General features: G+C 37.0%; 2 protein-coding genes and 1 non-coding gene across 6 annotated transcripts; 1 reads left to right on the top strand and 2 right to left on the bottom strand.

Moving 5' to 3' along the window:
• Nucleotides 1-58: 58 nt before the first annotated feature.
• Nucleotides 59-10,438, bottom strand: LOC116307065 (armadillo repeat-containing protein 10). 4 transcript variants are annotated; one of them, XM_089036028.1, is made up of 7 exons: nt 10,025-10,438; nt 9,787-9,921; nt 9,236-9,427; nt 8,471-8,542; nt 7,612-7,734; nt 4,343-4,433; nt 59-337 (listed from the first exon to the last, which is right to left on the bottom strand). In XM_089036028.1, exons 1-7 carry the CDS (start codon nt 10,436-10,438, stop codon nt 279-281), a joined length of 1,086 nt encoding a protein of 361 aa, XP_088892154.1. In that variant the 3' UTR covers nt 59-278. The 4 variants fall into 4 exon arrangements, with proteins under 4 accessions (XP_088892154.1, XP_088892155.1, XP_088892153.1 ...); XM_089036029.1 differs by lacking the exon at nt 4,343-4,433; XM_089036027.1 differs by lacking the exon at nt 59-337 and having other exon boundaries at nt 3,490-4,433.
• Nucleotides 10,439-10,611: 173 nt separating this feature from the next.
• LOC116307066 (gem-associated protein 2-like) lies at nt 10,612-16,033 on the top strand. The gene is made up of 11 exons (XM_031717208.2): nt 10,612-10,753; nt 11,478-11,562; nt 11,983-12,072; nt 12,538-12,597; nt 12,999-13,063; nt 13,364-13,421; nt 13,838-13,882; nt 14,090-14,158; nt 14,733-14,843; nt 15,376-15,443; nt 15,728-16,033. The coding sequence occupies exons 1-11, from the start codon at nt 10,653-10,655 to the stop codon at nt 15,759-15,761; spliced, it is 786 nt and encodes a 261-aa protein (XP_031573068.2). The 5' UTR covers nt 10,612-10,652; the 3' UTR covers nt 15,762-16,033.
• On the bottom strand, nt 12,724-12,796 carry Trnaa-agc (transfer RNA alanine (anticodon AGC)). The gene has a single exon. It is a non-coding gene; the product is annotated as a tRNA-Ala (tRNA).
• Nucleotides 16,034-16,091: the final 58 nt, after the last annotated feature.

Here is a 16,091-nt window from a genome sequence, read left to right on the forward strand (position 1 = left end):
GAGTGAGTTCGTTTATGGGGATTTATACATTTATTATCAACAGCACACAGCACAGTCATTGAGAATATGAAAAATATATTTTATTTTAAGGTTTGCTTATAAACAACTTCAAACCATAAGAAAGTCAATGCTAAATAATGAACTAATGCATTGTATTCTCTTGGTTTGTTTAATTTCATTAACTCTAATTCAAGGACACTAGAGGCTTAATGACAAGATGTTAATTTTTCGAGGCATTATTTATCATCAAAACCTTCTCTCGTATTTCTTCATTTTTACTATTTTCTAAGAATAGAAGCTTCACCATGAGCTTTTCTGGCATTTCTCTTGTTGTTACCTTCAAAAAAAACAAAATTTGGATTTAATTATCATCCAAGACACTGCTAAAAAAGATGCATTTAGTGTTGCTTAGGGAAACAATGAAACACCAGCCAGTAACCCCAGTAACCCCACCCCCCCCCCTCCCATTGCCAGTTTACTTGCAGGGTGCATGTTTTTTCCATAGCTAGAAATTGCTGGCCCTCTGTGCTTTATTAGTTGTGCTACTAATGAACCAAATTTGCACCTGCATCCTGTAGCTGCATCTTTGTGATTTTGTTATGCAGATCAGCAATAATATAATGCTAAACCATAGTGTGAACAAACAGAACTGCCTGAATCACGATGGCAAAGCGAGGAATAAATTACAATCCCTCGCTTTTCACTCAGTTAGCTCAAACTCTCCAACGCTTTTAATGAAATCTTTTTTTCATTTTACTGCAAGCATTGACAGTTTGCCGCTGTAATTTCTTCTGTTCTGGAGACTTGATTTTGAAAAATATCTGACTGCTCCACCCATACACTACAGATTCTTCAAAAATTGTCTTGGTTTTAGTTCCAATTTTTGGAAAATTTGCGGTCGCACTACAAAACGTGATGTGATGACAGTTTAAAATCACACCAACATTTTATAAGTGTGACCCCGGCCTAAATTTCTTCAGTTCAAAGTTCCAATTCTATCTTTTTTGGTTGTTTTGTTATCGAGATTTTACAGATTTTTTTTTAAACGGAATGGCAAAAATTTGTTTGTTATTTATTATTTTATTTTTCTAAGATTGTCCTTATCTCTCGTTTGATTTCATCATTGCGATCATCCAATCTTAAATTTCTTCGCACGGGTTGTATTCCGTTTGTAATAACACTTATGTACTTCATAACGTACACTTAACCTGGACCAAAGTGCAGGCCTTTCCGTAGCTCCGTGTTGTTCCGTTGGTTTTACCATGATAGCGCAAAGTAATTCTTCTTCACTAATGTACAGTCAACTCTCGTTACAGCGGACACCCTCGGGACCGTCACTTCATGTTCGTAATAGCGAGCGTCCGTAATAGCGAAAATTATTTACGGTCATTTCTTTGTCAGTATTTTTGTCGGGATTTTTCTCCTGTCCGTAATAGCAAGGTGTCCGTAATATCGGGGTGTCCGCAAGGCGAGAGTTGACTGTAAACTCTTTCAGCAATGAAAAACCTTTTTTAGTCGTTTATATGGCGCAAAGTTCACATGATTTCAAACAGATGGATTAAAAATTGCGCTAAGTTTTGTAACGATCGCTACAGCATATGCATTAGCCACAGTTTCACGTATCTTATCCAAGTAATAGGGACAGTTTATTTTTATTATTATTATTATTATTAATCAGTCATCAGGAAAGCTCTAAAGAATTCCCCCAATGAGTCAGTCACAACTTTGGAAATCAACAAGTTGCCACACTAATCTTCAGTATGATGTCTAAAAATCCACTAAAGATGTGATTAAAGACTCATGATATAAACGAGGATAAATTACAAAATCAACTAGTATCACAAGGCAGCTTCTTTTCAAGTGTAATGAAATTCTCACTCCCTAAGTTGAACAGCATCTGGTCTACAGTCCAATCTAAACTACCAAAAAACATTTTTAACTTCACAATTCGCTAAATTAACAATACTTTACCTACACGTAAAAATCTAGCAAAATGGGGTCTTTCACCATCTTCAGATTGCTCTTTATGCCTTCAACCTGAATCTCTTCTCTATGTGATTGCTGCGGGATGCAACATATATCTTGAACAAGGTCGATTTACTTGGAGACACGACTCCGTACTTCTCTCCCTAGCCAAAGCAATCCAGTCTGTTGCTGATGCTTCCTTATATGTTGACCTCCATCTCTAGTTTCAAAAACCCATCATCTATGACTGGCGATGGTTACCGTCCTGATCTGTTACTATCTACTAAAAATGATGAGTGTCTCTACGTTCTTGAGCTAACAGTGGGTTATGAATCAAATCTACAAAATAACATAACTCGTAAAAACGCAAAATATAAGGAGTCTGTTCAAAGTTTAAAAAATCAGTATAAAAATCGCTCTTCGCTCGTTAACCTATCCATCAAAAGTCCTGAGTTGGTGCAGTATTAATAGTCTTCATTTTTTCCCATAGTGTTACAGATATAATACCTTTTTATTTTCTTTTTCTTTTTGGGTTTTTAGGTCTCTAAAAAGTCAAATACTATGCTGACTTCGTGCTGTGGGTGCATTTGTTTTATTCCGCTTTGTAAGTCTCTGTATTTCCTTTGTTTCTTGTTCGTTCTGTCTGCTATCTTTCCTATACCGCACACGGTGCCTTCAAGCAGGAGCCATTCTTTTTTTCTATGTCATGGACGGCCATGTCGATCTTATTTGCGCCGTCGTCTTCTGGTGGGGCTGGGAGATGGAGTGCAGTGTTCCACATGATTTTAGCTTTATCATTTTCTATCACTGCTGATGGAGATCTTTGTTCGTACCATGGTTTAGAGTGATCGTTTTCAAAGTCATACAGATGGAGTAGGTACTGATAGAATGGTCTTAGCGTCTTGTCATGCCGTGATGAGTATAAACTTTGTGCAATCATAGAGCAGTCACACATTATGTGAGATACTGATTCTTGTATTTCTTGTAAGTTGCAGTTGGTAGTAATTGCTGTCTTATGCTTGTGTTCATTATTATTATTATTATTATTATTACTAAATAGATTTTATGGTTATACATTAGTAGATATATTTTTATTATAGTATATTTTATTATAGTTTTTCTTTTTCTCTTTTTTTTTTATTATCATAAATAGATATATTTTTTATTGTAGGATATATGAAGAGATAATCTATACGTCGTATATATCTATATAGATACCAAATACAATTGTTTCTTTTTCTTAGTGAGAAATTAATGTAGAAGTATCATTATTATTACTGATTGTATCTTGAAGAATTATTATTGTCAATAAAGTTTATTAATTATTAATATTATTATAAAAAATTCTTAAAAAATTCTTATTATTTATTATTATTATTATTATTAAAAACGAAAGAGCGTTGCTTCCGTTTATTATTGGAAATAACGATACCAAAGGTTAATACCCCTTCTCAAACAGTACTTTCAAATGGGAGATGGTGCAACATTTGTCCAAATGGAAGCCAATAGAGAGCAAACACTTACTACTACAAACAGCAATAAATTTATTTTGTACTAACTAGTATCAGATAGTTCGACTTCTATTAACGAACTGCTTCACTGAGTGCCGGTTAGTATTGATATGACGGAACCTACCGGCAAAGGTTTCTTGAATAATCGCCTCGTGTAATTTTAGTTCATATCAATACTAACCACTCAATGAGGCAGTCTTAACCTAATCAGCCCGTTAAGGCATTTTTATCTAGCATCGATGAACAAAAATAAAACATAATACAAGATACTAAGAAATTGTTAAGAACTTGAATGAAATTGTATGTATTGAGTCGGGTTGTTCTCTTTACTATACCTAATAACTGTCTTCATATCAAGCATTGGGATAGTTATGACGATGAACTGCTTGACGAATAGTCTCCACAATTTCGTGGTCGGGTTTTCTCTTCGGATTCATGAACCAATCCGTTGCGTTTCCTCTCGCACCTGGGCCATTGTCCTTCACAAAACCAAGCAGCATTTTAGCGGCGTTCTGGGCTGCCGTCTCGGCTCCATTACCTTCAAAGGCTTGAAAAGAATCTAAAAGTGAGATCTTGTTTGGAGACAATTCCCTCTTGATCGCTTCCAGACGGTCTTCTGGATCTCTCGAGTAGCCAATCTTGAACATCTGAACATTATGTTTACATCCATCCCGCTTTTGTCCGGTAACATCTTTCATTATGTAAACTTTTCCAGGTCCAAACCAACGACCAGCTGCTCCACCGATCTGTTCCATTTCTCTCCCAAATATGAAGAACTAATCCTTTAACTTAGTTGTGATAAGAATAATGTGGCGCAGCGAAGTACAACTTCAACGTCTGAAATAGGTAGCGGCCAATACGCTTACCTTTATATGTGTAAGAACCTTGGGAATGTTCTCTTGATGTTGCAATCTTTGGAATGGCGGTTTGAAAAACAGCGCCAATTTGTTGACTGACCTGTTCGAAAATGGGTATGACGTAATTGCGTTATAAATTCTTAGAAGGCAGGAAACTGCCTTAGAGAAACATATCAGGCAGAGAAATGTTTTGCTCAATACATTCTTTGATAGTGCAAAGTAATTCTTCTTTACTAATATAATAAATAATAATAATAATAATAAAGAGTATTTTATATAGCTTCAATATCGCCTGGCTTAAACAACGCTTTACAATACACATATTGATCATGAGAAAAGAAATTTGGATAAAACTAAAAAGGAGGTTTATATTTGAAGCTTAAATCAAATCTATTAAAAATATTAGTTTAAATTGATCATTGAACTTATCTAAAACTACAATAATATACATTTCATTCATTACATTTCATTTCATTTCAAAATATTACATTTCATACTACATATTGCATATAAAATTTCAATATGACTTTATGTACACAATAATATGAACGCTTTCATCAATAAATATTCTTTTCGGTCCTTTTTTTAAACAGAGGGAATGTGAAAGAGCGCTAAGTTTTGTAACGATCACTACAGCACGCCCCGCCCACAAATTCTTGGAAAGACCCTTGATTAAGAACACGTGCTTTATTTAACGAATCATATTATTAGACAGTAGCACAAAAAACGAAAGAGCGTGGCAAAGGTTAATAACCCTTCTACCAAATTCCTTCAGCTAATTTTGCCGCCATTTTTGATTTATTTTCTTATTTTATATTTGGTATAAACTGAAATTCAGTATTCAGAAGAGATTTGTGAAATATTAGCCCCCCCCCCCCCCCCAACCCAAATTCAAAGCTCGTTCCGCGGTTCCTGGTTCTATGGCTTGGGTGCTATCATAGTTATAGCTATAACTATGGTGCTATTCAGTACAAATTAGAACTAGTTATACACAGTACTGTTTCGTGGATATGTTTTTTCACTTTATTTGTCAACTTTGATATTCTAATAACAAGTAATAACAAGTGGAGTCTAATAAAGAAAAAACTGATATTGTTTAACCAGGGTATATTTTCATAAATCTTTTGTTGAATACAAATAAAAAGTAAAGAAATACATCGATTGCCTAACTTCAAAAGTTTACTGCATAAGGTTAGTGTCCACTACTGTTTCTACTTGTTTCTGTTTGTTGCTCGCTCCTCGTGGATTGACAAACCAATCAGTAGCGTTACCTCGGCTACTATCCTTCGCCAAACCAAGTTTCTCTTTGGCAGCCTTCTGTGCTGCAGTCTCGGCCCTGTTACTTTCAAGGGCTTCATAGGAATTCAAAAGCATAATCTTGTTTGGATTCAACTGTTTTTTAACTTGTTTCAGACGTTCTTTTGGATCCTTGGAGTGTCCAATCTTGATTTTGTTACCAGTAACATTTCCGGGACCAAACCATGGACCAGCTCCTCCTCCCTCTTGGATTTCCAATTTTATCTTCTAAACTGACGTTAGTTTGCTGCGGTGATCATAAAATCCGACGAAAGGTACAACGTCCTCGCATCTACAGAACTGATCTGAACCCAAGCTACTCGGTTGAATATTCTGCGTTTTTGCGATGGCGCTGCAAAACATCGTCAGTTAAATAGTTGAGTTCCTGAGGAAGCGCTTTCGAGTGATTTCATTGGCTGGCGTCTTCAGCACCCGACTAGTAATCAATGACGCCCGTACTTAACTAACGACTTTTACGCGCTAAAATGTTAATCAATCAACCGTCATGCACAAGTGCGCAAACATTTCTATACCACGAGTTTCTTGAATAATCGCCTCGTGGAATTTTAAATTTATATCTATACTAACCACTCAATGAAGCAGTCTTAACCTAATCAGCCCGTTAAGGCATTTTTATCTAGCATCGATGAACAAAAATAAAACATAATACAAGATACTAAGAAATTGTTAAGAACTTGAATGAAATTGTATGTATTGAGTCGGGTTGTTCTCTTTACTATACCTAATAACTGTCTTCATATCAAGCATTGGTATAGTTATGATTATGCACTGCTTGACGAATAGTCTCCACAATTTCGTGGTCGGGTTTTCTCTTCGGATTCATGAACCAATCCGTTGCGTTTCCTCTCGCACCTGGGCCATTGTCCTTCACAAAGCCAAGCAGCTCTTTAGCGGCGTTCTGGGCTGCCGTCTCGGCTCCATTACTTTCATCGGCTGGAAAAGAGTCTAAAAGTGAGATCTTGTTTGGATACAATTCCCTCTTGATCGCTTTCAGACGTTCTTCTGGATCACTCGAGTAGCCAATCTTGAACATCTGAACATTATGTTCACATCCATCCCGCTTTTGTCCGGTAAGATCTTTCATTACGTAAACTTTTCCAGGTCCAAACCAACGACCAGCTCCTCCACCGGATAACATCGGTTTCACTTCTCTCAAATATCAAGTGTGATAAGAATAATGTGGCGCAATGAAGTACAACTTCAAAGTCTCGAATAGGAAGCGGTCAAATATGCTTATCTTTATATGAGTAAAAACCTTGGGAATGTTTTCTTGATGTTGAGATCTTTCGAATGGCGGTTTGAAAAAGAGCGCCAATTTGATGACTGACCAGTTGAAAAATGGGTATGACGTCATTGCGTTATAAGTTCTTAGAAGTCTGGGAGCTGCTTTATCAAAACATATCACGGAGAGGAATGTTTTGTTCAACGAATTCTCAAGGAATCTCTCCCCCTCCCCCCATAAAAATGAAAAAGCATACTTCTCTAATGGTTAATAACGCAAAAAAATATGCAACTTGTCGTACAGCACTCTCTTGTTGTGAGTTTCAAAGCAATTGCTTTGTGTATAACCGCTACATGTACAACACACAGTTTTTCTAATAAGTAAGAGCACCCTTTTCTTCCCAACAGATTCATCGTTGCATCTTCAGTGGTAATGAAGGCAATAAGTGATCTGTGATGGCACTTGCACCAAAAAAGTTGTTGCTCCTTTAGTCACATCTTATGTGTTTGAGAAGATACTGCATTATCGTCATGTCACCATAGAACATTTTGCATGACGGACATGTTATGACCTTGAAAAAAGCCAAGTTAAAGCATCCTTATTGGATAAAAAGTAGCCTCATGCACTATGATTGGTTTACAGGATGATGCCTTATTCTGTAAGCACTCCACAGCCATATAAAAATGTATACTCTTATACAGACTTAAAAATCACTAAAAAATATTCAACAAAACCATACCTTAGGTGTCTCCTCTTTCTTATCATATTCAAATTTTACAATGTTTGCTATTATAGTGACAGCTCTGAGTGTGTTGTCTTCAGTAACTGGCTCAGCCAAGAAGTTCACAAAAGCATCAAGCCTCTGGAATAAAGATATCCAGTACGAGTATTAATACTCTACACAGATGTTATGCAACTGAGAGATTTTGGAAAGAAATGGGATCAAATTTACCACAAATTTATGTTAATTCATTTAAGATTGACTCAGATTAGATTTTCTAAGAATAACTAAGCCTTGTAAACTGATATGTCATCCATTTTTCTAACCCTGCATTTCACTGTATGCAGGAATTCATGATTGTTCAGTCAACCAATGGAATTTGAATATGTTTTTTACAGAGGAAGGAATACCAGAGAACTGGAGAATCAGCAAGCAACTCTCACCACTCATGACAGGTCCAAGGATCAAACATGTGACCATACTGTATTACTGGGAGGAAGACAAGTGCAGCTGGATTAGGTTGCATACCATCCACAGTTTCATAATCAGTTAGCATCTCAATTTCCTTACACCTCTCAGGGGCTGCGGAGGGGGTGAGGCAGGGGGGCTATTGCCCTCCCACCTTTTCCCTTTTCCTATACTAGTCTATTGTATTTTCCAATCCAATCAGTCTAACATCTGAATGTCAGATATGGATTTGTCTTCTTATTTTGAAGAAAAGCTGATCAGGAAGGTGGGTTTACAGGCGACCCAATGAACCCTGGACTTGCCCCAGGGTTGTTGTCAGAATGTTTCTAACATGCATTGCTTTTTTACTACACAAAACAGATTGAATTATATACAATATTCTGCATACATATATAAGTATTAAAAGTACCTTTTCTTGGAAGAAAAAGTCAGCATTGTCAGCATTACATGAAAAATTGACTAGAACTCTCAATGCATTTGTCTATGGTGAAGAAAATGTTGATATATGTATTAGAAGAAATAGCACTACTGTAACATCAATAGAACGTTTCCACTTGGGTGTAGTAATGTTTTCCCATTTTAGATCACGCGTCATTCTCCTGAGAATATAATTATTTGTTTGGGTTGCATCCATACTCATGTGTCTTATCATTCATAACTGTCAAACGAGAAAATGATACTCTTGGGAATGACACCTGGTCTGAAATGGGAAAACTTTAGACCCAAGCTAAAGAGGTCTATTGAAAGGCTGGGGGATTGTATAAAGGGCTGATTCTGTGCCCTTTTTATGTGATAAGACAAGAAGGGCTGAATTTATTCTGAAATTATGTGCAGATGTTCCAATAGAAGGTGACTACCAGCAGTTGAGCAATGGGTATTTCATCTCTCGCCATCAGCTATTTCCTGTTCAGCAGAGTCAAAAAACAATTGTGTCAAGAGGACCTACTCCTTCGAACATGTAAATATCAGAGGGTGCACAATTGTCAGTTTACTTTTTTTTTTGGCCAATATTGTCATTTAACTACTAACTCTCATATCATGCACAAAATCAAGGCTACCACTATATAAAGCAACAGAGAACATGAAACTAGAGTATTCTGTAGCAAAATGATGCTTTGTTATGCACCATTTTATGGTCATTTAAAATCTACTTTGACTTGAATGAAGTACTTACTTTGGCTTTGTCAGAAAGGGAATCTTGCTCAAGTATATGCAAACAGTATGAGATACCATCTATCAAGTCAGCATGACAAGTATCCACCACAGTTAGGTTTACCAACAGTTGTAAAATGGCAATCAGTTCATCGTCATTAGTGGATTCTACTTGCTCTGGACTTATTTTTGCTAAAATGTTTGGAATGCAATCCTTAAAAATGGAGATTAAGTTGTCATCTTGATTATAATATTATTAAGGTAAATTGATGGTTTTCAACCATTCCCAAGAGAATTAAATAACAAAAGACATGGTGGCCATGTTGGAGGATATAACAAAACAATGCACTGGCAATTCTTTTGTTAAGTTCCTCCATCATGGCTGCCGTGAAATCCATCAATTGCTTTAAAGAGTAAATAAATTAAAATGATGATGAGTAGAAAGATGCATAGATGAATGGGTGGGTGAGTGAGTGAGTGGAAGGATGGATGGATGTATGGATAGAAAGATTGGGTTGAAGGAAGAAAGGATGGATGGATGAATGGATGGATGAATGAAAATGCCTATCTTACCTTGATAAGTTTTTGGTTTTCAAGATTCATGGACAAGTTTGAGAGTGTTTGGAGTACTCTTAGTCTTACATGATCTTTCTCATGATCCACTAACCGCATTATCTTATCGATGCCACCATTCTCGCGCACAAGGTTCTAGAACACAAATCAGTACAATAAATAAACCACAACTTGGGAACCCTGTGGTTTTGCACCTCAAAAAAAAAAACAACAACAAAAAAACAACACCTAAACATACCTGGTTTGATGTAAAAACACATGAGTTAGACAATGTAATAAGGATTTTTTCCAATAATATATCATCTGCTTTATCTAGCAAACCCAACAAATACACGATTTGGGAAGTGGAAAGTTCGCCCTGCAGATTCTCAAGTGGAGGATTTTGTGAACTACTTTCTTCTGTTCTCCTCTCATCGGCTCTCGATTCTCCTTCACGATGACGCGAATCCCCAAAACTTTCTTCACTTTCTGTTTCCTTTGGGTCAACCCTAGTGAATTTTTCGTGCAGATATCCAACGAGAGTTAAAAATCCTACGAAACTCAGCGCTGAAACAGCGACTACAGCAACACGACGAACAACGTTAGGCGCCATTGTATTGGGAAACCGCTGTACATGGAACACAGGTAGCCCAAACACTGTTATGAAAAACATGTGCACAAGTATGGCTTATATCTTGACCGAATAATATTTTATTTAAGAATCTGGTGGTATGAATGATAATCCTGCTCATGTTTTTATGAGTATGCGTCTGCATTAAGCAATTTACTGTCTTAGAACATCATTTATTATTCTCTATGAGGAGACGTTCAGTTTTTCTTTCGACGCCATCTTGGATTTCTACAAAGTATTTGATTTCAGTACTTAGATGGAGCCTGTGTTGGGATTCCTAGAAGAGGATGAGGTTGAAGAAGATTATGATGAATATAGCCTACCACGATCAGGACTAGAATACCTGAGAAGAGTACAGTGAGTATGATGGAATTGAGAATTCTTGAATGAATGAAAAAATGGGACAGTGATTCTATGGATGGTTGAACAGATAAAAGGGAAATCTAGGAAAGTAATGTAGGCATAATGGGTTGTAGGCATCCATGAGATGACAGGGAGGAGAAGATAGAAATCCCTTCCCCACTTTAGTCAATTAGTTCCCATTTGCTCGTTTACTCCCTCCCAAACCAACACTCTGCTCTGTGCAGTTTTACTAATAGTCCAGGGCCCGGTTGTACGAAGGGTGGATAGGGCTATCCTGCAGATAAATCCTTAACCAGTGAATAAATTGATGCTGTTATCCAATAAATTTATCCACTGGATAATATTTATCTGTTGGATAGCGCTATCCAGGCTTCGTACACCTGGGCCCAGGGATATTTAGTTATTGTTGGCATGACAATTGCACTATCAAGGCATAAGATCAAACCATGACCAGTGATATGGTCGTGCATGTAGTCTGTGCCATATTGGTTCAATGGTCTGCAGAATGTCATCATGATCACATTCCATGCCATAATGCTGCCACTCGATCCAGTGGTGGATCCAGGATTTTTAGAAAGAGAGTGACTATTACAAAGGTTTTACCAAGATTTCCAGAAAAAAGGGGGTCACGACTGTTACTTATAACGATATACTGAGAAATTTGAGTAAAACTGGGGTGTTCATATTATGTCATATTTTCTCCCTGGCCATTATCCAGATTAGAAGCAACAGAATGTCCTGAAGTTGTTGTAGCAGACATCAGCCATAAAAGTTTTAAGCAACAAACAGTCCAGATAAATCAGGTATCACCTTACTTCCAGTTCGTGCAGTCTTTACACTACCTATTTTAATTATATTTTATGGCTTAATTTAGGACTTCATATGGTTGCATGGTTCTTGATCATATATCCCTGGCTTCTTTTAACTAGTGGGCTAACTCCTCGGGGTAAAGAAGTGAGTTTACTGACCTGAGATGCTTAATGCACGAAAGAAGAAGAGGATGATATCAGACTCTCCCTTGTTTATATAAGGTCGTGATTTACATGTTACAATGCAACTTTGAAGAGTTAGTTGCAAGCATGCACGTTAGAGGATCACATAATGAGGTCATATTAATGCAGAACATATTATGAAGAGAATCTTTTCTTCCTCTCATTAAGGGGAAAATTACTTAATTATTGCTAAATTAGATATTCAACTCACAGTAATTGCATTTTGATCAGGTGCAGAGTCACATGGTTGCCCCAGAAGGTTGGGCACCTTCCTTGGAATGGCAACTACAACAAGCTGCAGACTTTGCTGATTTAAGACAGGTTGGAATGACATTTAAATGATATTCCATATCCTGATTCAAAACTTATCAACTGGGATATGTAAGCCTAGACATTTCATTTTTCATCATGGAGGTTGAAGGGGGGGAATTGAGGGGAGATGGTGGTGGAATTTGCTTGGTAACCACCCCTCAAGCCTGATTTTTGTAAAGACCCTCCTCCTCCTCCTCCCCCAATCCCAATGGCTTCCTCTCTCAGGAAGGACTTTTCTTAATGACTAAAAAATTAAGGAGTGTTCAATGGCAGTGTTGGGCCAAAGCTGGCAGGCCAAATGCCCCTGGCCAAATCCTCTTGGGTCAGTCTTCTTGACCTGTCATTGACTGGTCGTATAATTTATATTGTTGATCGGTCTAATGTGGGTAGTCATCATGTCTTGCCAATTGAGTTGCTTTTTTGCACTGTGCATGCCATATCACTGAATATTGTAAATGATTTAATTTTCAACAGAGGATGGCTCACTATAAAGCTAAATATGGTAAAAATGCAGAAAATGGTGATGTGGTTCTTGTAAGTATTATTGATATACTATTTAAAGTGTTACTAACCTACTTATTTATGATAGATGTGTTGATCATCACAGTGAATGAGCGATCTAAGCGAACGCTGTAAAGAAAGACTTGAAAAAATGATTTCAAGCTTCAACGGGAATGGAACCCATGACCTCCGCGATGCTGGTGCGATGCTCTACCAACTGAGCTATGAAGCCAATCCTGTTGGCGAGCGGTCATTTATGTTGGGTTCATCAAGCCACTATATGTAATAAGTATGAATATTGAATGGGTAGAACTGTGGTGAAATAATGATAGATGTGTTGATCATGTATATAAGAAGTGATGCATGGTCATTACACATGGGACCATACGACAACTTGTTAGTCTCTATATTTATCCCTTCCTTTCATTTTACAGCCAAACAAAAAAGATGTAGCCCAGTGGCATTTTTTTTGTCTCGGAAAACAACTGAAACAAAAAAGGTAAACACAACTTTTTGGTTTAAGTTTTGCATACATGTACTAAATAATTCCAGCTCTGTTGAGTTAAAACATTTACTAACAGACAACTCTTGTTACAGTGGACACCCTCAGAACCATCACTTGGTGTCCATAATAGTGACATCCACAATAGCAAGAATTAAAATTTTAGGGTAATTCCTGCAGGAATTTTGCTCCTGTCTGCATGCAATAGAGAGGTGTCCGTCATATCAAGGAGGCTGCAAAGCGAGATTTGAGGTCAGCTTGACTTGATAAATTAAGAGTATTTTGTATTTCTTGCAGTTCAGCTGATGATTCTGAGGGTGAAACAAAGTCAGGACCAACATTATGCCCCAAACAAGTAAGTGTCCAGTCTCCTTTATTGAGATGTTCTTTGTGTCTGCAAAGGAGGCTAGTAAGTGAATTGATATCAAAGTATTTCTTACAAATCATAATCCAAACCTAAATTAGTCAGAAGTGCTGACTGATGGATCTGATTCTGATTGGTGCACAGCATTTGAAATGCTCAACAGCTAGCTTTCATACTGTCTTGCTATTGCATAAAGCTGAGGTTCATTTTGGCTGAGACAGAAGCTTTGATATCCATTTTTTCTGCTTTAATAAGATTGTTTATGATAAAATTACAGCTTTAAATTTTTTGTCAAGCTGGCCTTTTGAGCAAAAGAGTATAACCTCTAAATGAGTATCTAAATACTCGCTCCTTTGATATCTGGTATAAATTATAGGTTTTTACTCGTTTTTTGTTTCCTATTCTAGGAAGGAAATCTCCCATTGTTTAGTACTATAGTGAAAATGAACCAGGTAAGCTTCTTGGCTTATAGCTAATTTAAAGTTAGTAAACATTAGACTTGCCATAACTTGACCTCAATCAATCAAGACATTAGCATTCAAATGAAGTTCAGGTCACATTTAGAGGAATATTTCTCATTACAAAATGTTTTGAATTCTAATCTTTTGAAACATACTTCCTGGTGGTATTTGCATTTCAAGTCTTTACCTTTTTTAAAGGTCACAATTCTGCAAGTATTGGAGCATCATGTCAGTTGGTTAGAACAGGGAGAATATTCACACATGCAGGTACATGATTATTGGCGTAGACAAAATTGTTGCAGTTGTTGGAATGAATCTTACTGCAGTGTATGAGATCTAGAGGATCTGCTAGATCTGTATTTAAACGTTGCTCTATGTATCTGCCTTAATAATGCTCCTAATATATGGTTGCAAGCAATTACAAAGTTCCACCATATATCAGGAGATATTACAGTATATAATATGAAAGGGAACCTTCCCCTCTCACTCCTATGATGTACTGTCATTTCAATCCAACTGTTAACGGAATGCATGTGCGAAAGACATGTTTTGATGCAACATCAAAAGTCAGAGTTTCACGTGTTAAAGCCATAAACATTTTTAATGTGTTCATGGGTAGATGCAATCAACAGTAGCAGTTATAATGTGCTACATAAATAGTGATGAATCGTGACCTCCAAATGGAATGTTTCTTCAAAAAGGGCATGAACATGAAAATATTTTTGCACATAAACGCATCTATCTAATCCTGTTGCCTGAAACACAAGAGGACTTTCCCATCTGACCTCCATTTGTAAAATACCTAAGCTTGATCATTTAACATACTTTATCTTAATGATAGGGATGCTGGTTGTACTCACTGTTAGCTTTCTTGGAAAAACCTTTGCTGCCAGAGTCTACTGCACTTCTGCGAACTCTTGCTCGGCACTGTGCAGCATGTCGTGTCAAACAGGTAGCATATGGCATAATATAATTTATTTCATTGTGGAAACTGGTAGCCCAGAGCTATCATTCATCAACACCATCATCGGTGCTATCATCATTATCACCATCACCATTGTTAACAGCATCATTGTCATCATCATTATCACCATCACCATTGTCAACATCATTACCATCATTATCATGATCATGATCACCACAAACTCCATCACCATGATGATTAACTCCATCACCATTATTGACATGATCATCATCATCATCATCATCATCATAATTACTATCACCATTATCATGATCATCACCATCACCATCACCACGGGTGATAATCATCGACCCGTTGAGCTGCCCACTGCTGTACTTTGCAATAAGTTTATCATCATTGCCATTATCATCACAATCATCATCATGTTCACCATGATCATCTTCATGATCATCACCATCTTCATTATCATCACCATTACCTCAATCAATGCAACAACATCATCATCTTGCATCGGAAATACCCCACATTGTACTGTTTTGAACTTTGATGTCTTTTTTAGATGGAAGCTAGCTCTCAAGAAAGTGGCATTGTGGAGTCTCTTAATCTGTTAATTGCTCTTGTAACCAGGTACTTTGTGAAACTTCTTATGACTGCATCACAAACCTTTTAAATGTCTTTTTTTATTCTTCCACCTGAACCGTTTTGATTGATTTAAAAGTTGAGTCTTGGGGGAAAGGTATATTAGACAAAATCTAACATGCCAAATCTCTGGGAGTTTGCCGTATCCTGAATTAGATCAGCCCAGTGGTTGTTTCGGGTTTAGGTAATAAAAAAATTTTTTTCAGGAACTACAGACCCTTGTAACTTAAGTTGTTTTTTTTTAAAGTTTTTTTATTTTTTTTATTTTCCAGATATTTTGGACAGACAGATCTGGCTGATACATAATGAGTACAGCTGTATCTCACAAGTCTGTTCGGATGTGATTAGCTTTGCTATTTCTCCCGGCAGGAAACAGATTGAAGATTGGTGGATGAAAAACTAGGAAAGAAATAGAAGAATAGCAAAACAGAATAGGATAACCACACTTATTAACTGGGACTTCAATGCTCTTCCTATATCCTAGATGTGCTTGCTCTCACCACCATCAGTTCCATCCAGTGACCACCCATCACACATTAGTTTTCTTTTCTTCAATAAACTTTGCAGATGTATTTTTCCACCCAGCTCCGTTCTGGCTTTAAATCTGGCTTCCCACCCACCCCCTTCCTCCCAGAA

Source organism: Actinia tenebrosa, unplaced genomic scaffold, assembly GCF_029948245.1.
Source record: "Actinia tenebrosa isolate PJP-AT-01 unplaced genomic scaffold, QUT_ActTen_1.0 PGA_scaffold3__52_contigs__length_22856419, whole genome shotgun sequence".
In the NCBI taxonomy this organism is placed as follows: domain Eukaryota; kingdom Metazoa; phylum Cnidaria; class Anthozoa; order Actiniaria; family Actiniidae; genus Actinia; species Actinia tenebrosa.